This window comes from Varanus komodoensis, unplaced genomic scaffold (assembly GCF_004798865.1).
Source record: "Varanus komodoensis strain SLA01 unplaced genomic scaffold, ASM479886v1 scaffold8, whole genome shotgun sequence".
Lineage (NCBI taxonomy): Eukaryota > Metazoa > Chordata > Lepidosauria > Squamata > Varanidae > Varanus > Varanus komodoensis.
The window spans coordinates 30222149-30244336 of record NW_025336481.1 but is presented as its reverse complement, the minus strand read 5'-3'; the positions used below and the strand labels follow the sequence as shown (position 1 = coordinate 30244336).

Genomic DNA, 22188 nt, shown 5'->3' with positions numbered 1-22188 from the left:
CAGTTCAAATCCAAGGCAAACCATTCAACATCACAGTAGTCCAAGTCTATGCCCCAACCACTGGTGCTGAAGAGGTTGAAGTTGACCAGTTCTATGAAGTCCTACAACACCTTCTAGAATTAACACCAAAAAATGATGTCCTTATCATCATGGGGGATTGGAATACTAGTAGGAAGCCAAAACAGGCAATAACAGGCAAGTCTGGCCTTGGAGTACAAAATGAAGCAAGGCAAAGGTTGGCAGAATTTTGTCAAGAAAACACGCTGGTCATAGTAAACATTCTTTTCCAACAACCCAAGAGCTGACTTTATACATAGACATCACCAGACTGTCAACACAGAAATCAGATTGACTATGTGCTGTGCAGCCAAAAATGGAGAAGCTCCATATCAGTGGTGGTGAACCTATGGCACACAAAGCCCTCTCTGTTGGCACATGAGCCAAATCACCCCAGCATCGCCCCAGCAGCCAAGCATCAGATAACAGCATACATAGGGGCCATGCGCATGCTTGGAAAGGAGAAGTGGTGCCAGGCGATGATGTCACAAGCCGCGACTCATTAGCTGTGAGTCATCTGAGCTTTCACATGGCCGGTCAGTTCGCTGCCGGCCATGTGATATGGAGATATATATATTTGCTTGGACTGGCTGTTTTCAGGTTTTATTGCAGTGTTAGCACTTTGCGATAAATAAGTGGGTTTTGGGTTGCAGTTTGGGCACTTGGTCTCTGAAAGATTCACCATCACTGGGTTAGGGTTACAAAAATGGGGTGTCCTGGTATTATTTTATGGTTGTAATGTGTTTAGAATGGGCAGAAATGATTAGCTGTGCAGAAAAAGCTACTCAAGGAAGGCTTTTCCAAAATCGTCCCTTTCAGTGGTATTTTAGCCCTATATTAGGGTTAGGGAAGTGCACCAGGGTAGGGTTAGGCCAGTGGTGGCGAACCTATGGCACACATGCCACAGAGGACACACAGAGCCCTCTCTGTTGGCATGCGAGCCAAGTCGCCCCAGCACTGCCCCAGCAGCCAAGCATCGGATAACAGCGCACATAGGGGCCATGCGCATACTCAGAAAGGAGTAGTGAATCTTTCTCATGGCTAGTCAGTACGCTGCCAAGGATATAGATATATATTTGGCTGGACTGGCTGTGAGTTGTTTTTTCTAAACTAAAACCTCATTTTTCAGGTTTTATTGTAGTTTTGCGATAAAAATAAGTGGGTTTTGTACTTTGCGATAAATATGTGGGTTTTGGGTAGCAGTTTGGACACTCGGTCTCTAAAAGGTTTGCCATCACTGCTCTATACAATCCGTAAAAACAAGACCAGGAGCCGACTGTGGCTCAGATCATGAACTTCTTGTTGTAAAATTTAGGCTTAAATTGTAGAAAGTAGGGAAAAGCACTAGGCCACTCAGGCATGACCTAAATCATATTTCAGCTTAATATACAGTAGAAGTGACAAATAGATTTAAGAAATTAGATCTGAATGACAGAGTTCCTGAAGAACTATGGACGGAGGTTCGCAACATTGTACGAGAGGTAGCAACGAAAACCATCCCAAAGAAAAAGAAATGCAAGAAAGCAAAATGGATGTCTGAGGAAGCTTTACTAATAGAAGGGAAGCGAAAGGCAAGGGAGAAAAAGAAAGATACACCTAATTGAATGCAGAATTCCAGAGAATAGCTAGAGATAAGAATGCCTTCTTAAATGAACAGTGCAAAGAAATAGAAGAAAACAATAGAACAGGGAGGAGCAGAGATCTCTTCAAGAAAATTGGAGATATGAAGGGAACGTTTCATGCAAAGATGGGCATGATAAAGGACCAAAATGGCAGGGACCTAACAGAGGCAGAAGAGATTAGGAAGAGGTGGCAAGATTACACAAAAGAACTATACAGGAAAGAGCTTAACATCTCTGATAACCACGATGGGGTGGTCACTGACCTTGAGCCAGACATCCTGGAAAGTGAAGTCAAATGGGCCTTAGGATGTCTGAGCAACAACAAAGCTAGTGGAGAAGGCAGTATTCCAGCTGAGCCATTCAAAATCCTAAAGGACAATGCAGTTAAAGTGCTACACTCAATATGCCAGCAAATTTGGAAAACAACAGTGGCCACAGGATTGGAAAAGGTCAGTTTATATTCTAATTCCAAAGAAGGGCAATGCCAAAGAATGTTCGAGCTACCACACCATTACACTCATTTCCCATGCTAGCAAAGTTATGCTCAAAATCCTACAAGCTAGGCTCCAGCAGTGTGTGGATCAAGAACTACCAGAAGTACAGGCAGGATTTCGAAGAGGCAGAGGAACTAGAGATTAAATTGCAAACATAAGCTGGATCATGGAGAAAGCTAGGGAGTTCCAGAAAAACATCTACTTCTGCTTCATTGACTATGCTAAAGCCTTTGATTGTGTGGATCACAACAAATGTTTTGTTGTGGGCCCCTCATTACAGAAAGGATATAGCCAAGTTAGAGTCAGTGCAGCGTAGGGCCACAAGGTTGCTGGCCAGTTTGCAGGGGATGGGGTATGAGGCGAGACTGAGGAACTGGGTCTCTTCAGCCTGGAGAAGAGGAGACTCAGAGGGGATATGTTGGTGACATACAGGTATGTGAGGGGATGTCACATGGAGATGGGTAGAGACCTGTTCATCCCTGCAGAAGAAGGCAGGACATGCTCCAATGGAGCAAAGCTCAGGGAGCCAAGGTTCCATTTGGATGCCAGGAAGCACTTCCTGACAGTTAGGACCCCGAGGGTGTGGAATGGGCTTCCACGAGAGGTCGCTGAGGCCCCATCGGTGCGGGTGTTCAAGGATAGGCTGGACATGCACATGGTGGGCATGTCGTGAGTGGAGCCGGCTGGTGCCGGATGTCAGACTAGATGGCCCAGGAGGCCCCTTCTGACTCGCTCTGTTTCTATGTTTCTAAATTGTGGCAAGTTCTTAAAGAGACAGGAGTACCAGGCCATCTTATTTGTCTCTTGAGAAACCTATATGCGGGTCAAGAAGCAACAGTGACAACTGGTCATGGAACCACTGATTGGTTCAAAACTGAGAAAGGAATTCGGCAAGGCTATATACTGTAATCCTGCCTATTTATATATGCAGAGCACATCATGAGAAAGGCCAAGCTAGATGAATTAGAAGTTTGAATTAAGATTGTTGGGAGAAATATCAACAGCCTCAGATATGCAGATGATACCACTCTCACAGCAGAAAGTGAAGAGGAACTAAAGAGCCTCTTGATGCGGGTGAAGGAGGAGAGCGCAAAAGTTGGCTTGAAACTCAGCATTAAGAAAACTAAGATCATGGCATCTGATCCTCTCACCTCCTGGCAAATAGATGGGGAAGAAATGGAGGTAGTGACAGATTTTATTTTCCTGGGCTCCAAGATCACCGCAGATGGGGACTGCAGCCAAGAAATTAAAAGATGTTTGCTCCTTGGGAGGAAAGCTATGGCAAATCTAGACAGCATACTAAAATGTAGACATCACCCTGTGAACAAAAGTGGATATAGTCAAGGCTATGTTTATCCCAGTTGCACTGTATGGGTGTGAGAGCTGGACCATAAGGAAGGCTGAGCGCCAAAGAATTGAGGCCTTTGAATTGTGGTGCTGGAGGAGACTCCTGCGAGTCCCTTGGACTGCAAGGAGATCAAATCAGTCAGTCTTAGAGGAGCTCAACCTTGACTGCTCTTTGGAAGGCCAGATACTGAAGATGAAACTCAAATACTTTGGCCTCATAATGAGAAGGAAGGACTCCCTTGAGAAGAGCCTAATGCTGGGAACAATAGATGGCAAAAGAGGAAGGGGACGGCAGAGAATGAGATGGCTAGATGGAGTCATTGAAGCAGTCGGCGTGAGCTTAAGTGGACTCTGGGGGATGGTGGAGGACAGGAAGGCGTGGAGGAATGTTGTCCATGGGGTCGCAATGGGTCTGACATGACTTCACAACTAGCAACACAGTTTATTTGAGTTACTGCTTCACATCCTTACTTTTTATTTTAAAAGAATACAAATTCTATAACATACTAAATAAAATTGGAGGACACTGAAAAGCCTGATTATTGCTAGGACAATGTTTATGCTTTCTTTGCTTTATTTCTTTCAATTTTATAACCAAGGTATCTTTTTTTCTAGATAAATGAACTTCAATTTTATATAGTTTTAGACTGACTCATTCAGTATAAAAAAGAAAACTATTGGAGGTATTCTGGCCTGAAAATACCTTTGTCTGTTCCTTCCAAACAACTTCTAACACTCTTTTCACATACGAGGCTGAAAATTACCTTTGAGCCCTCCTGTGCTATTTATGTGAATGTGTGATCATTGCTACTGTGGAAGAGATACATTTGTAATTCAAATGAGTTGTGTGATTGATGCAGATTTTATATTTGCATTACAAACTGGTTTAAGCAAAAATTGCTTGAAGGCATCATTTAAAAAGACTCCCCCCATTCTAGACTTGTAAAAAATACTGAACTGGTATGTGGCAAGTAAAAAACAGAAGCTTTTAGATGTCCACACAGGTCACTTACAGCTTCCCTTAAATGAGAAAGTAGAATAGTCTTTGTTTTTGTTTGGATGTGCAACAAATGGTTCAATGTAAGACAGGTGTTTTAGTCTGGATTCCTTTGTCTAGTACTGCTTGTGACCTTATGTTGAGGTGCAACTCAACATGTAAACAACCCACACGTTCACAAGCAATAAAACTAAAGTCCTTTATTGCTACTTGTCTACAAGATTTACAACTCTATAGATAAGCTCTACTGTTGAGTTCTTTGCAATGCAGATGCTAATCCTTTAGGATCCCATGTGGGACTAGCTCTCCTGGCCCTGCCTTTCTTCCCTCTGGCGTAACAAGACTTGTCTTTGTTTTCACCTCCTCAGACTTCTGCAATTGGTTGCTAGGGAAAAGTCTATCACGCCCCCTGCATCTCCTGTGTTGTGTTCAGGAAGTTCAGCATCAGTAAGGGGAGGGACAGTCTGCGTAGCGCCTTTTCCCTCAGGGCTCTCTTGCTTTGATGTGGGCTCGGGTGTTTGCTCAATGGGCGGGCAGTCAGGGTGAGGTACAGCTATCTGCTCAGCCACCCCCAAGCTAGGTTGTGGGGTTGGCATTTGGGTACAGGGTCCCATGCACAAGACCTCCTCGTGAGGTGCTGCCTCTGTCGGGACTTCAGGCACGACACCTTATTAGCAAGACTGAATTTTAGAAACTTGTTTACAACACAAAGCTAATTTAATCATCAGAATTTGAATGACCAGGAAATATAGGCCTTAAAGGCAATGGCTTGATTATACAGAAATTGAGAAACCAGAATCACTTTCTGCAAAGCATGCATTCTACTGTGTCCTTCTACGATCTCTGCTTTCATCAGGTGGCTTGACTTCTACTCTTGGTTCAAGCTGTTGCAGGCAACTACATTAAAAAACACTCTGCATGCTTTCTTTTATAGGGCCATCACGTCCGCATTTCCTGCCCAGTGGACTTTGTAGGTGCCATAAAGACAGAGGGCACCGATTTGGATTCAATTTCATTAATAGTTACCTATGCAGTTAATTTTGTCCACACAAGTATTCTTTACCCACCCTTCCAGTCCAGATCTGTCTCCTAGGCCTTCTGGTACTCCTTTGGCGTACTGTGTTTTGAGCACAAAGCTTCTTGCAAGCCACTCTGCCAATATAATGTGAAATCAGACACACAAGCACGCAGTGAATCAACCATTTCTGTTACTTACGTCCATGGGCTGGTTCTGCACAAGACAATGCATCCTGGGTTGTTACCAACAGTGATTTGTTATGTCATATGAACCCAGCCTGATGCTCACATGGCTTGCTTGGCAAGCCACCAGGACAACCCACAGTGGGTTGCTGTGTCAGCTGGAGACCAACCACATCAGGGGCACCAAGGTTTAGTAGCAACTCACTTGACAAGACTGCCAAAAACTGTGTGCTATTCTTTCCAAGCTTGCTTAGGTACCTGTCAGCACCAGCTGCCATGTAAACGCCCAAGAGGCAATTGGTAAGAGCTGGGGCTGACTGGCTGCCTTTCCTCCCAACTTATTTATTTGTTTATTGCTGGCTCTGAAAGCTGGTTAGTCTTTCTTTTTTCTCTCTCTATTATTCCTTTAAATGGAAGTTTGACATATATGTCCTGGTCCAAAAACCTTCATTGTCCTGTCAAAAACCTGTCTTACAGGGACACAGATCTTTCAAATGAACCATGTTTCCCAGAAAATCTTGGGGGAAGCACCTTTGCACTTTCCTGAGCTCCTGGACTCTCAGGAAAATGTGCAAATTGTGGCTTATCCTGAGGCTTGTCGGGGTGATAAAAGGGAAGGGAATCTTGTCATCACACAGCCCTTTTTTCCAAGTTTAGATCCACACATGCCTTTGGTCTCTTTTGACAGATGACCTTTTGATAGCTGTCAAGAGAAACCAATGAGTTAAACAAAACTATTGGGAACCTCTTTTGGATTTGTGCTCTCTGCACCTGGACAGCAGGTATACCGTCAGCACATTGCTCCAGTTGATGCTTCAAATTTCTACACTCATGCCACTGTGAACCTCTTCAGCTATGCAGCTGTGGCCATGGTTATTGTTTAATTTCGTTTGTTTTTTAAACAAACAGCCTGAAAACAGTCAACCATGCCCTGGTAACATCCAGGATAGATTACTGCAACATGTGCTATGTGGGGCTGCCCTTGAAGACAGTTCGGAAATTGCAACTGGTACAAAATTGAACAGCAAGGATGTTAACGAGTGCACTTTTTAGGGTGCATATCACTCCATTGCTGAAGAATTGCACTGGCTACCAGTGGCCGCCAGGGCCCAATTCAAGGTGCTTGTTATGACATATAAAGTCCTAAATGGCTTAGAGCCCAGCTACCTGACAGACAATCTCCTCTCATATGAACCTGCCCATCCCTTAAGATCAGGTCAGGAGGCCCTTCTGCAATTGCCATCCCCCAAAGAGGTGAGAGGGATAGCAAATAGAAGAAAGGCCTTCCCAGTGGCTGCTCCCTGCCTAGTCTCCCTAGGGATGTCCACCTGGCGCCATCTCTATTATTGTTTTGGTGCCAGGCAAAAATGTTCCTTTTTAGTAACTTTTAAAATAATTGATCCTGCCTTCCCATTCACTGTTCCGTTATGTTGTTGTTATTATGTTTTAAATTTTGATTATGACATATTTTATTGTTTGTTTATTGTTGTATGTATTTATACTTTTTATTATAAGCCACCTTGAGACCTTTGGGTAGTAGGTGACATATAAATGGAAATAAATAAATAAATAAATTTGTTTATTTTGGCATTTTTTAAAAGGTTCTGCCAGTCAATGACGGCCTTCCCAGAGTGTCACTTGGGCACTTTAAAAGGGTTGTCAGTGGCTGTCGAAACAGAGATCACAAAAGTTGGGTGTCAGTTTTTGCCTTCTTGAAAGCTAAGGTTGAGTAAAGGATGCAAAAGGAATGGCAAGCTAAAATTGCTAATGACTGCAGCAGGAATCAGAGAGACAATTTCATTCTACAACAACCACATATTGGTTATTACGTGAGTGCAGTGGGCTGGAGCCCCAGGGATCAGACAAAGTGGCCCAGGAAGCTCCCTTTGACCTGCTATACTTCTACCATGGCTTCCCTGGAATACCCACAGGAGGTCTCCGAGCAAGGAGGGGGATGGAGGGCACTACAGTGAGCCCAATCATCTCTCTGGCATATTATGGATTCGTAGGCCAACTACTAACCCTCTGTGGCTTGTTGCCAGGATGAGTTGTCATGACATGTGAGCACATCTCTCAAAGTTATCATAAAGATCCCCAAAATCATAATATTAAGTATTTGACCCAGATTTCATTTGACATACTTTTGGATTATAGCAGGATAGCTCAAGTGGTATATCTGTTTAATGATGTGTCAGGTTTGAGCTATAATAGGTAGGAGAAAGTTGTAAAAAGTAGAAAGAACAGGAATATGGGGGGGGGTGGTTGTGTTATATTTTAAGCTTTAATGTATAAACAGGTGATTCTGATATTCATTTTTCCTAATATACCGCACTGTTATATTTTGATTGCATGCTAACCCTAAAATCAAATAATCCATAAAAGCCATGTTAGGCAGCTGACGATACAAAGCCTGTCAAAACCTATAAGATGTATTAATAGCTTGGTTTTCAGAATGTCAGAGAATAGCCAGTCTTTGTGGGAAAGGTTGTTCAGAAACAGAATAATGGTTCTTAACAATTGTAGTACAGTGGCCTGATTTCTGCTCTCAACTACTGCAGCCTCATTTAGTAAGAATAATTGTTAAGTTATGAGGTTAATTGAGGGCAGACTGTAGAACACAGACCAAGAAAATCATATATCTGAAGGCAGTTTATCCTCTATATAACTTAGGTCAACTGAAGGAATGAGCATTGATTTGGATAGACTAACTGGTTTAAAAACAAAATATGCTTGAGAAACAGAGGCTGCATTTGGGTAGCTTATGATCAGGACTGAGTGTGAAACCAGATGCTCAGAAGAGACCTTCTTTCTCCTTCCCTTCCAAGCAGGCTAGTGCTGAGCCCAATATGCCACTCATGCAGAATGTACTGCATCTCAAACGGCCCAAAGCAGGGATGCATGCCCTTTTCAGCCTCAAGATCCCTGGCTTGTGAGTTGAGGCACATGCACACACATGCATCTCTAAACAATCCTGTAAAACCAGAGACCAAGGTCGGGAGGGGCAAGCATCACATACCAGGGATTTGCTGAGTAACCCCACCCTGCTTCCTCCATATTGGTCTCCCCTGAGCTTGGATGGTCAGGGACATGGCACTTTTCCTCTTGGTGCTGATCTGTGGCAAAGAAAAAGAGAAAAAGAGCTGTGCTGGCCTTGGCAGTATTTTCACCCCAGTAAGCTTGCCAGTCAGGTGGGACTGGAACATCTCCCTGAAGTGCCATCCTGGCTTAAGATGTGACCAACCGTGCCATCTGCTGATGCCAGGCATGAATGCATGGTAGGGTAAGGCAGTTTCTATGAAATAAAAAGCTCCAGTATGAAGCTAAAAGAGACTTACAAGTCAAAAGCTTTTTTCCAGTTCTTTCAGGATATGCAAAAATATCATTGAGGCTTTGGAGAGTGAGCTATAGGAAACATCAAGCTTGCAATGTTCCCTATCCTCTAGCAGGGGAGAGGCAATGAACCCTTACAATGATCATGATTATTATTATTTTGAGATAGTCCCCTATGTACAGACTGCAAACTATAGTTTATTTTGATTGTGGTTAGTTAATAAACCATGATCTGAAAACTACATTTGAACGTTTTTTAAATTGCCAGTTTTACAAATTCAGATCTAGTGGGATACTACAGATAATTCAAAACTGATGGTGGAATTTTTCATCCTCCTTTCTTCCCTTACATGTGAAAGATGAGAAGACAAAGAGGGATGACCATGTAAGCTCAAGTTTTTCCAAGTCTAATTCTTCTAATGCTAAACCATCATTTAGTATTATAGATGAACCAGGCCTTTTGCCTCAAATGTTGAGTCATGTCTGGCACATCCCTGGTTTAACATGAATTAATAAAGGCAGGCACAAAAGCTGAGCTTAGGAGAAAATGGCTTTTCTGCTTTCACTACTTCCTAGGAACTTAAAAAACCACAGTATATTTTACAAGATGTCATTTTCTGTTTATGATGCTTTTAAACCTTTTAAAAGTATTACTGGAATCTCAGGATCATACATTCTGCTCAGAGATGTGTTTTCTCATCCATTTCAGCATGCCTTTGAATAAACCCATTAGATAAGTAACTTGGAAGTAGTAAACATAGCAAAAGGACTGACAGGTTGTTATTTTGTAAGCGACATGTATTTAGCAAAGCATCCCCAAGGTGTCCTCTGTTATAACAGGAACTGAAAGAAACAAATATTCTCACTCTCAGTTATTAGTTTCATATATTCAGTGAATGAATTAGGAATATGAATGAGATCTAACTGTAATCTTTTGGTTTTCTGAAAGATAAATATGGATGCGTTCACTATATCAGGAATGTGGAATTCTCATTTATTATTTTAAGTAACTTCCAAGGAATTATGAAAACTCTTTTTCATTACATTGCTTTCTCACAGCGTTCTAATTCCACATTATTTTTCCTTTAACTAAACATATCAGAGCAGGGGTATCAATTAGAAAATCTCTAGTTCTTATATTAATAGTAGTTTCATATGATATAACTATAATGTTTAAATATGTGATTGTGTATGTATGCAGTACTAGCTGCATGGCCTGACACTTGCAATCATTGAAGTTGTATTTTTATATTCTGCTCCATCCATACATTGTTGTAATGAAAGCCCCATTGATGAAAGAATAAGTTCAGTTCTCTGTATATTGGGACTATTTCTTTCAGGTCCCAAGTTTTCAAAAACTCATCATAATTTATAGCACGATCCCACTTATGTTTACAAAAAGAGAACCCTTTTGAGTTCAGTGGTGCTGAAAATGTTTTGGCCAAACTTAACCAAAAAGTGGTACATAAACATTTGGTGGATGCATTTTTGCCCCTTAATATGTATCTACCAGTTGTTTATGATTTCTTCTTTCTGTATGGGTTCCTGATCTTTAATTGCAACATCCTGGTGCTCTCATTTTTGATAATAAAGCATACACACCAAGTTAGTGGAAGGTTTAGAACCTTGCCATTTCAAGTGTATCTATGCTTAGGGGACAGTCCTACAAAACTGCTGTTCCGTAGACAGAGCTCTACAACATTGGCATCATCCATGTTTCTTCTGCCCTTCCAGCAGGGACCAAGTAGGATGAAAGGAAGATAAAGGATAGAATATCTCCTGTTCTTCTTTCTTACTGACTGACCTCATGGCTCATCTAGATTCCTACCTTATTTATTTTATAAATTTCTATATTACTCACCATATCCGAAAGACATCTCTAAGCTGTTTATACAGAGAGGTTCAAATACATGAAATATATATTAATAAATACAAATGCACTTGTATGCAACATATATAAAACATTAAAACTGTCTGTTTGCAGAGACATAATGACTAAACCAACTGAGTAGCACTATCAATTGTGGAAGTCCTGGGTGAAGTGATAGATCTTTTATTGGTGCCTAAAGCATGCCACAGTTGGCATCTCCATCCTCGTTGTGAATGGGATGAGCAACAAAAGACTGGCTTATCCTCTTTCCTTATCTTCCTGCCTACCGTCTCTCCCCTCTTTTCATTCCTCAGACTGTCCTGACATCACTGCTATGACCTCAGAAGAGCAACCACTGAGATATTTTTCAGTGCATTGATGAAGAGGAAGGGGAATGGTCTGTTCTTAAATTCTTCTTCCTGAGGCCATAGCAGTGTCTATAGGTTAAAGGGTGGGGATCTGTCACATCCTATAGTGTCCGGGGTGTTCTCGCAGAGGCTTTAGGATTACTATATTTATTACTTAACTCGTGGGTTCATTTACTCATTCCCTTCCCACTCATTTCTCACCTTGTAGGGAAAGTTTGTTAGAGACATTTAGTCTTGACATCTTGTCTGGTTATATTTAGTAATAATATGTCTTGGTGGTAAACATTCCTCCCTTGCATCATATGGATATCATCTTATCTTTCTTAAGAGATTAACACTCTGTACTTGTGTAAAAAAAAGGTGCTAACAATATTTCCCAAATCTGGATTTTGATGAATTACATACAACTCCATTATACATTGTGTCACATCTACCACTGCTATGGGTGTTACAGATGTTACAGTCAATCTCTGTGATTAATTTCAGAACTCATTCAGAAAATGACAGTACTTCTCTCCCACCCGCTGACTCCTGCACCAGCCCTACAAAAATGGATTTGGCTTATAGTAAGACTGCCAAACAGTGCCTAGAGGAAATATCTGGTGAGTAAGATGTGAACATTGCAGTGTTGTTTGATACTGAAATTGTTCTGAACCAATTTACTTTATAGAACAGGATATGTATATTTCAAATAGATTTTTAAAAATAAAAATTGTTGGTACATCTATATGGTCTTCTGAATTAGTTTATGGTTATCATAGTATTGTTGACCTTTTTATGATGGCACTGTCAATCTGCAAAACATAGGCATCTTCATTTACATTGAGGCAAATCAAATACTGATTTCAATCATGAATAAGACCACATTCAATAACAGATTTAAGGTTGCTTCCACATTAAAGCCTTTTACTTAGATTAAAATGAGGGCAGCACATCAAATGATATTACAATGTCATACCCCATGGCTAGTATCCTTCAATAATGTTTACTCATAAGTAAACCCCATCCAGGAAAGGCACTTTCCAATGTTGATTAAAGATACCTTATTCAGTGGTCCTGTCCATTTTGTTATCTCCTGGTGTGTGTGCTGGGGGAATATTAATGCATTGTCCTGGCATTGCTGAGGCATTTGGCATGTAACCAATTTTGGTCAACCTGTATGATGACATACCCTGGGAGAGTGACTGAGGGAGTGTGATCTGGTTGATATTCCTGAATTGCTTGATGCTTTTCAGTACCAACTACATGACATCAGTTATTGGGTAGTTTAAAAGTACAGTCAATAAATAAGGAATTAATAATAAGGAAAATAAAAATGAAGTTGCCTCCCTACCCTCTGGGAAGAAGTTGATTTTGGGGCTTTAAAGAGAAGCTATTCAAGCAGCTATTAGGAAGCTATTCAGAACTAATCTCTCACACTCAAAAAATGAGTAAGGTATTTTGAATTAAAAACCTAAGAGTTCTTCAGTGCCTCAAAATATCTCACCTCTTCACAGAAAATTGGATGATGTTTTAATTGTATTTTATTTCCAAAAAATGACAGTCTGAAAGGAACACAGGAAGACATTATATGAAATAAAGTTCTGTAACAATTTGATAGCAGTTCTGCCTGAATTCTGTGTAAAAGGCAAATGAACAAAGTCGCCAATCTAGATTACCTAAATCGTGTCCCATTTTGAAGCAAGTGTATTTCCAGAACCTGCTGCTTCAGAGGAAGAAGGGAGAGATGCCCCCAAATCAGGCAGAGGTCCTTTCCACAAGTTACTACTCAGGGAAGGCAATTCCAGTTTTCAGGGACTTCTGCTTAGTCCTCCGGAAAAAATCCACCACATCCAGTAGGTTCCATTGACCCTCTGTGGAGCAATTGTGAAGGCACTGCTGTGGGGAGGAAGAGTGGGCAGGCAAGTCCACTTCCACCAAAGCCTTTATGCATGCAGAACTCTGGCTCCAAACCAATGGATTTCTGCTTGAAGCTGTTTATACACTTGCAAGAACATTGTGCAAGAATACCCGCGTTGGAAATGAAGGCGCGAGGTCAGGAAAGAGTGAAGTCTCTTGGTTACATGCCAATAAGCTTTCAGAAACAAGGGTTGGTAATTACTTGGAAGGATAAAATTTGTCCATCATAGAGGAAGTAAATAGCAGTGCTTGTGCCTGCAATGTAGTAGCCGGAAGGGGCAAATGTATAATCATGTTCCTTAGTCTAATAGTCTATGTTAGCGTCATACTGTCTGGACTGCAAAGATACTTGCTGGCTATAGAAGTAAGTTCCTTTGTTGTTGTTATGTGCCATCAGGTCGTCTCAGACTTATTCATCTATCTATCTATCTTTGGGCTTATTGTCCACTACCCCAGCCCAAAGGCCCTTTGAATGGAGGGCAACTCCATGAATGAAAGCCCTCCGAAATGTCCTGTCCATGACAGCCCTACTCTGCTTTTCCAAATTCAAAGCTGTGGCTTCATTTATGGATTAACTGTGGGGTGGAATGGACTGTGGAGTCTCATATTTAGTCTTCCTTTTCTTCTTCTGACTTTGCTTTTCCCTAGCATGATTATCTCCTCCCAGGAATTTTGCCTTCTAATGATGTGTCTGAAGTATGGCAGGCTCAGTTTGGTCTTTTTGATTCTAGGGAAAGTCCTGGTTTGATCTGATCCAGGACCACTTGTTGGTCTTTCTGTTGATCCAAGGTATTTGCAAAGCTTTCCTACAGCAAAACCCTAGTAGATGATATGTATAGGATTAAAGTCTCATTATCCTGGGCTTTAAACATACATTCACAGTCAAATTAAGTAATGCATTTCAAAATCCAAATAACCCCTGAAGCATACACCCTTAGCTTTGTCTTAATACTTAATATTTCAGGTGTCTATAACTTGAAGTTATGGTGGAACACACATTTTATTATAGTCTGAATTTCTATTAAACCTATATTACATTTTAACTTAGATTTCATTTCAGAATACCAGAAAATTATGAAAAAATCCTGAAATACTCTCCACCTGAAAATGGCTGATATAGTTTGGGCTTTTACTTTAAAAACGTTATTTTTCTAAAATTATTAGTGGTGCAGAGAAAAGTGTGTGAGACAGAATTTTTTTATCTATGCACACTTGTGAAAATGCACATTTATCTGTGTGTGCATTCCGTTTTTTTTTAAAGGCACTCACGTTCAGGAACATCAACAAGACAGAACAATTTCACTTAGTACTGTAGGCTGCTTACGTTTCACACTTGGACTCAGTTTTCCTAGAGCTAAGCAGGCTGTCTCATTTATCACATCATCTTCGACTTTCTGCAGAAACATGCACTTTCCTAAGCAAGGATTTGAAGTGATTATTATTTCGTGTCATGATGAAGTGTTAAGATGGAACTTGACAAAAATGGAATTCAGCACATCTGACACAACTAGATTTAGCACACCAAACAGAAGTGATTCATAATGTTGAATCTGAAGTTCTTGCAAGGTGTACCACTGCTGCCCTTCTGAATTATTCTAAATGTGTTAGGAAAAGAATATGCTGAATCTTCTATTTAATTTTTGTACATTTGTGTCTTCTGAGTCAATCAAAATGTTTCTCAGAATAAATTAGGGATTAGCAATTTGTGACTATCTAGGTGTTTCGGCCTATGACCTCCCTCAGCCTCACCATCAGCTCAGCTGTCCATGGCTTGTAGGTGCTGTAGCCCAAAAAATATGGAAAACTACAATTTGTTCACCCTTGGTATAAAGTATTAGAACTATTTCTAAGGTTAGCCAGATGGAAGTTACAAGTACATATGCATTTTTTACTCAGAACTTGTTCGGAGTAAATAAAGGCACCTGTAAATGTAGACTTCAGGCTGAGCCTCGCTATACTAGGATACTTTTTGTATGTCTTCCCTTCAAAGTCTCCAGGAATATCATGGCCCTCATAACACATTTTGAGAACTGACTCCAAAATGTGTTTACCCCGATTTCCTGCTTACTAGAAATAAATGCCAGTTGGATTTATCTGCAAAGACTGTCCTCTCTGCATATGTCATCAGAAGGATGATTGCAAAAAGGAAGTCTATAACATTTGGCCAGTGTGCTCTGACTAATATAACAGTTTGATTCTGTTCCTTTAGGAGCAGTCCAATAAGATTATGCACAAACCTCTAAACTCAGAGGATTATGGATACCCTATCCAGGGTGGGAGGCATGTGGAAGTGAGAGTTGCTTGTTTATTCCTCTTCTCCTGCAAAGCAGTTTGACTAAATGAGAGGAAGGAGACCTGAGGGCAACTCTCAACTACAAGCCTAGAGCAATTTTCTGACCACATAGCTGGGAATCTGAGCAACCCTAAAGTTATCTAGATGTTGTCAAGCAATGTCAGGATTGCTCTGCCTGTGGACTTAAACCAACTCACATCTCTGCATTCACATTTAAAATAGGGTGAGCCGGTTCTGAAAGATTCACTGCTAGGTACCTTTATGTAAATAGCCATTGTTCAAGTACTGTGAGTGTCTCTCATGTTGTTCTATATTTTTAGTGTTGGGCCAAAAAACTTTTTGCACTTTTTCATTCAATTGTTGCTTGAAAAAGCCCTGCCAGGGTAGAATTTTAGCTGTGAGAAAGTGCTGTGAGTGTCTCCACACCTTGGAGAATTGGGTGAAATCATCTTTCAAATTTCTCTGCATACAAATAAGGTAGATAATTTCAAGAGGCTATTGTTGTGCAGGTCTAGTCATTTTTATCTTAAACAAATAATCCTCCTCTTAAGCTTGTGTTTGATCCTTTTAATATAGCACATGTTCTCATGTCAGTTTACATAGACAAGCTTTATGCTGTAGATGCTCAAAATATCCAGGTATAGAGCTGCTTCAGATGGATTTTACAAATAGACAGATGGAGAGGTAGGCAAATAGCTCTCCAGTCTTTCCCCTGTAATGGGTTTTACTCTTCTGCTCTTCCAAGCTGACACAGAAGTTGGAATGGGCACAGGAGTGTGATCAAAGATGTGCCTGGACTCCCTTTTCAGCATGTCACTGGGACCAGACTGAGGAGCTTACAAATACCTCAGTGACAGTTTTCGTTAGCTGCTCAGAGTAAATTGGAAAAGCAGATGGGTGTCATTCATAATTGCCTTACAGCTACGTGAGCAAGGAGTGGGGGAAGGCTAGAATGTGCCATGCATTTGTTGAACAGGGTGGTTATTAGCTACAGCAGCAAACTGAAAAGCAGTTTGAAATGTTCACATGCCGTATCTGCAGTGCGTGTTTCTCAACCGTTCAAATTGTGGAGCAAGAAAAAGCTCTTGGCATTTAAACATCATGTGTGTGTCTATCGGTGTGTGTGGTCCTGCTGTTACCGTTTCCTGCATGTCTGCTGCCATCCTTACCTTGATACCTGTAGTTATTTGCGTTCCTTTGATGAGCTGATGTGCAGAAGCAGCAGCACACAAAACTGTTAGCCGTCTGGCATCTTATCCTAGACGATACTGAACATGTCGCAGGAAATGTCATTGCTTCTTGAGGTCAATCACCGTGGATTTAAGCATTATGGCTCCCTTTGAGTGGCTGCCAAAAAGCACTTACCTGTCTCAGTTCCCCATGTGGTGGGTGTGACAGTCAAAAGCCTGTTCCCCACCTCCCCATGCACAAGAAGTGCTCCAGCCTGGTCTGTCCCTGGCAGCAGATGCACTGGCATGCAAATGCTGCGATGTTACAGGCCAGCACACAGAACAAAAAGCCTTTGAAAGGTTGCTCCTGCCAGGCATTTTGATCGCATTGTGTAAGTGCTAATCAGTAGCCTCTGCATGGGGGCTAAAACATTTAAATAGTCTCCCAGTGCTTTATGCACTTGGAAAGATACTGTGCTCTGCACTTCTGCTTTTTGTATTCTTTCATTTCACCATTACTTTGCCAGTACAGATACAGTGCCAATACAATATCTTGAATATTTAAATATTTAAATTTATTTGCTTTTAATCAGAATCGATTGCTATGTTTTTGTTTGGCATGCTGGCCAAAGACTACTATTTTAATTTGCTTTAGAATATGCCATTGTATAAGCTTATACTGGATTTGTTTCTTTGCTTTTAATGTTGTCTGCACTGCCCTGGAACCTCTACTGGATGAAAGGGGAAAAAAGAAATAAAATAGAAAACATGCATTAGACCCACTAAAATACTATTGCAATGCTGTGTTCCCAAACAGTTCTTTCCTAGCCTACCTTTGAACATGTGCAAAATGCTACTGATTCACCACTGGGTATCTGAAAATGAGCACCAACCAGGTTTAAAGAAAATGGAAATATTTCTGAATCATAAAACATGTTTATTTTCAGTCCCATGTGGTTATATTTTAATGCTATAGGGCTAAACTGTTGCTACTGGGAAAATCAAGGCTGGCACCCAAGGAGCACATGGCCGCTCCACTCTTCAGCCAAAGCCCACTTACTACAGCCACCTGGAGCTATTTCCCTTTCCCCCCCCTGCAACCTGCTTGTTCCCTTGCCTCTCATCCTGACCCAGATGATGATGGTGGTGGGAAGAAGGAGCAGAAGACACGCCTCCCCACTGGTGCTCAGCCTGCTATGAAAGTTAGTGGTAGAAAGGGAGAGAGCAGTGGCAGCAAAAGCAGCAGCAGGTGGTGACGGGGGCAGAAGGAAGATCAACTTACATAGCAGTTTGCTCACTGAGACTGCCTTGAACCAAGGCTTTCAGGCACCTGGACCTGGCACTGAGCAAAGCAATTACTACCATGATGGCAACGTATTTACTTTATAGCTAAATGTATGCATTGCCTTTCATTTTAGATAAGGGCTCCAAAGTAACCTCCAGTACTGGGGGCAGTGTTCCTCTGTGTGCCAGTTGCTGGGGAATAAGATGGGAAGGTCCTATTCCATTCATGTCCTGCCTGCATCCTTCCCATTGAGGATCCCATCCTTCCCAATGTGTGAATCAAAAGCTGGCCTGGTTAGCCTTTTGGCCTGACCAAGCACGGCTTGTCTTAGGTTTTTAATTAAAACTTTAAAACCATCTCAACTCCTTAAAATAATTACAAATGGTATTGGTGAATGTTCAGCTTGCCTAGGAGAAAGTACTCTTACAGTAGAGAAGGTGAAATAGACTAATCTGTACTGGGAGCACCTAAGAAACTGCTGTGTTAGTTCCAAGGCAGCCAAGCCTAAACCACATGTCGACCATTCATTTGACGATACAGCGCTTTCCTCTGTGCAAATGATCTGCCCTGCTCCTTTGTGTTTATGATTGCTGAACTCCTCCTTTGGTGATCATTCTCCCTCTACTGGTAGCCCAACTGCTGACTTCTGTAAATGAATCATGTGTAAAGGTAGGAGAAACAGAAGGCCTTGGTTAGGAAAAAACACTTGAAATGTCACAAGCATCTTTTGGTTTACTATGCTGAGACATCAGGCTGAATGCCATGTTACCGTAAAAGTTGAACTTTAAACCTCATTGAATTATTACTGCAAATTATTGTTGCAGTATTCATTTAACTTATATTATTCTATGGAGAAGAGAAAGCAATTTGCTTTTAGAGCACAGTTTATCAAAAATAACATTAACTTGGGATTATTCCACATTTTTGTCCTGTGCACTTGCCAGGACTGCAGATGGGTAGAATATATTATGAGGACATGAAAAATTGACTATTTTGTAATGACAGAGATCTCTGTGTGTTGTACATTTAGGTTTATTGTACACGTCGTATGCTTTAAAACACTGCATGTTATTTACAGTATGTAGGTAGTGAAACAAGACTTGTACCCAGAAATGGTCATAATACCTTGTTAAATGTTCTGTCACAAGGCAGGCAAACAATTTGCACAAGCCACCTATCTTTCAGCCTTATCAAGCTTCTCTTACTTACTTTAAAGTAAGTGTTATAGCTCACACTTCAAAGGAGCGTGTGCCTATTGAAAGGGTATTGCAACCACTGTACCTGGAGCAAGAAAGAATTGTAATATTTCCTTGTGTGTATGTGTATTAATACTTCAGGACCTATGATAGCATATGACCCCATTCATGTGCTCTAAAATTCTCCACCTGGAGTGGCCCAATTTCTGCCAGCATTAACAGAGAAAAAGATATTCAGTAATGTTAGTAGGTTATCAGCATGTATTTAGTGCACTGCTGTCCTTTGAAAACTAATGGTGAAGGGCATTTACAGGTTCATTTTGTTAACTCTCGCATTGAATTTCGAGTATATTTGTGTATATGCATTATTGCATTCCTATACCACTCAAGAGCCAAAAAACTCTGGAAAGATCTCAGAATAGACCTTAAACCATAAAACAGCTTTCCCGAGGCCACACCAGTGTTGAACTTCAGCACCCATCATTTCCTACCACATGGCTTATGGTCACACATGTTGGGACTTGGAGTCCAAAATATCAGAAGAGTACCATTTTAGGAGGAATATAATAAAGATTTGCATAAAAATCAATAAAAAGAGCTATAGAATAAAATCATAACAGAAATGCAAAGCTTTCAAAAGCACTGCCAAAAAAGAACAACTGAAGGCTTAACAAACCTTGGAGAATATGAAGGTCTTCACCAGATGCTGAAAAGACCACAGTGCAGGCATGATGTGACCACTCTGCTGAGGACATTTCATAGCTGGTGCATCACCATTGGAAAGGCCCTCTCTTTAATAGCCATTGACTTCATCTCATTTGGCAGGAACACCCAGATGGACTCTGAAGATGAACCTATGGTCTAGACAACATACACTGAAAGAGACAGCACTTCATATAATACGGCCCCAAGCCATTTAGGACTTTAGAAGTTAGCACTAGCACTTTGAAAATCAGTGAAAGTTAGTGCAGAGTACAGAAACGTAGGAGACACAAGCAAAATATGTTCAGTGTGTGTATTGTTGTAAACTGCTCAGAGGGCTTCACCAGGGGACAGTACATAAATATATTAAGAACAACAACAATGATATCACTGCCAACTTTGGGACAGCTGAAATTTCTGAACCATCTTCCAAGCTAGTCCCATGTATAAGGTATTTCGTTGTTGTGATATGCCATCTCTGTTTCTGACTCAAGGCAACCTTATGAATGAAGAACCTTCAGAATGCCCTAACCATGACATCAGGGCTCTGGCTTCCTTTATGGAGCCAATCCAGTTTATATAATGTATTACAGTAATCCAAACAAGAGGCCATGAAAGGAGACCTCAGCATGGATAACTGTAGCTAGGTGGCATCTCACTCCATATCTCCAGGCAATAGCTAGCATTTCATGTAGATGTTGGACAGTATGAGGGATAAAATGTAGCCCTCTGGAACTCCATGGCATAACTGCAGAGTTATGGCAGCACCACAATCCCTCAGCGCCCCCTGCTGGAATTGACTATCCAAGTAGGAGTAGAACCACCAGAATGCAGTACTTCCACAAACAACTTAGATAGCTTCCCCTGTCATATGACATGGCTACTGGTATCAAAAGCCACTAAGAGATCCAAGAGAACCAACTGGTTTGCATCTTCCCTGATCCACATGATGACCATGACACTACATATGATTGACAGGGATCTAGATACTATCATTGCCATTACCAGCACTATGGGCTTGGGTATTCTGTCGTATCACTCCTTACTTGCTTCTTTTCAATGTAGTGTTTTTAAAGACTTCCTATATTAATTATGCAATATATCCCATTATATCCAAGAGGGAACCCGTGAAGATCTTCAACCAAATTTGAACTATAGTTTAAGATCCTTGTCCCAATAAATACAGGGAACAGGGCTGGTATATTTCCTGACTTGATACACTGAGGTATGTGCATCTGTACCAAACACACACACACACACACACACACACACACACACTTTCTCTACGTGCATCACTGGAGTTATATGAATATGTTAAGGAGTTAATGGAAGTGTAGATAACCAACTATTCTCATTTTTGCATGACGGAAGAAGTTTTGGGGTTTAGGTATGGCTGATTGACACCAAACACTATTATGTTTCCAAGATAAGATTTTACTGTTTATAGTTAAACTTGTGTTCAGAGATGAGACAAAAGTAAAATATGCCTTTTATTTGCAAACACATTTCTTCTTGTACATTTTAAATTATTTTAGGAAGTACTACCTTGTAGCTATCATTGTTCCTTTTACTGTGATATTTGTACTGCTCATGTTTTTTAATGTTTAGAGTTCATATACCTTGTTCATATATCTGGACTAAAGAGGAGTGCGTTGAGAGTATTTGAAAGGTTTTCCATGTAATAGCTTGCTTCCTGAGGCAGACTGCAAAAACTAGCATTCCTCTCTGCATTCTGCTATTTTGATGAAGGAACAAAAATGTTTTATTTTAAAAATCCCTTTGATACAAGAAAGAAAGAAAGAAAGAAAGAAAGGTTATTACTTGTCTTCCTGAAATTCTTTATTATACTGTGGTAAGAGGCTTATTGAGCACACACAGCAAGATTCAAGAGTCATTGATAAATCTGCTTTAACTGCCTGTATAAGACTGGCAATGGCAGGAAACAATTAGTTGTCTAAATCTTACCTTACAAGGGAAGAAATATAAAATCCCGGGGTATGCTAAAGCTAATTGCTGGAGCATTCCACTTAGCATAAACGGTGTCCTGAAGCCTTGGCATTACAAACCTGGGCAGAGGCTTGGGTCCTTCTGGTTTAATCGCCAGGCTGTTTGCTGCCATGGCAGCCAGCAGCATCCACTGCAGTCGCAGAGAACAGTCATAGATCTGGGAATGCAGGTTGAATACTAAAATGCAAGGAAGCTTTTTCAGGGCTTTGCTTCGCTGGTTAATTTTGTCTCTTATTGAGCTCTGACGTGCTGGCTGCACTTGCATCTCTATCAGCCTGTCTCAAGTAAAGAGCTGTGCACAGGAATCAGTCATGATCCAGTGAGAGAGCACTGGGGAAACACGGTAGCCGGC

The 22188-nt window shown here is 41.0% G+C and overlaps 1 protein-coding gene across 1 annotated transcript in view; it reads left to right on the top strand.

Moving 5' to 3' along the window:
* The window catches only part of NAV3 (neuron navigator 3), a 263434-nt gene that overhangs the window by 120223 nt on the left and 121023 nt on the right, over positions 1 to 22188 (top strand). Inside the window, exon 9 of the mRNA XM_044455417.1 lies at positions 11772 to 11887. Within this exon, the coding sequence (XP_044311352.1) occupies positions 11772 to 11887 (116 nt within the window). The remainder of the gene's footprint in view (positions 1 to 11771; positions 11888 to 22188) is intronic.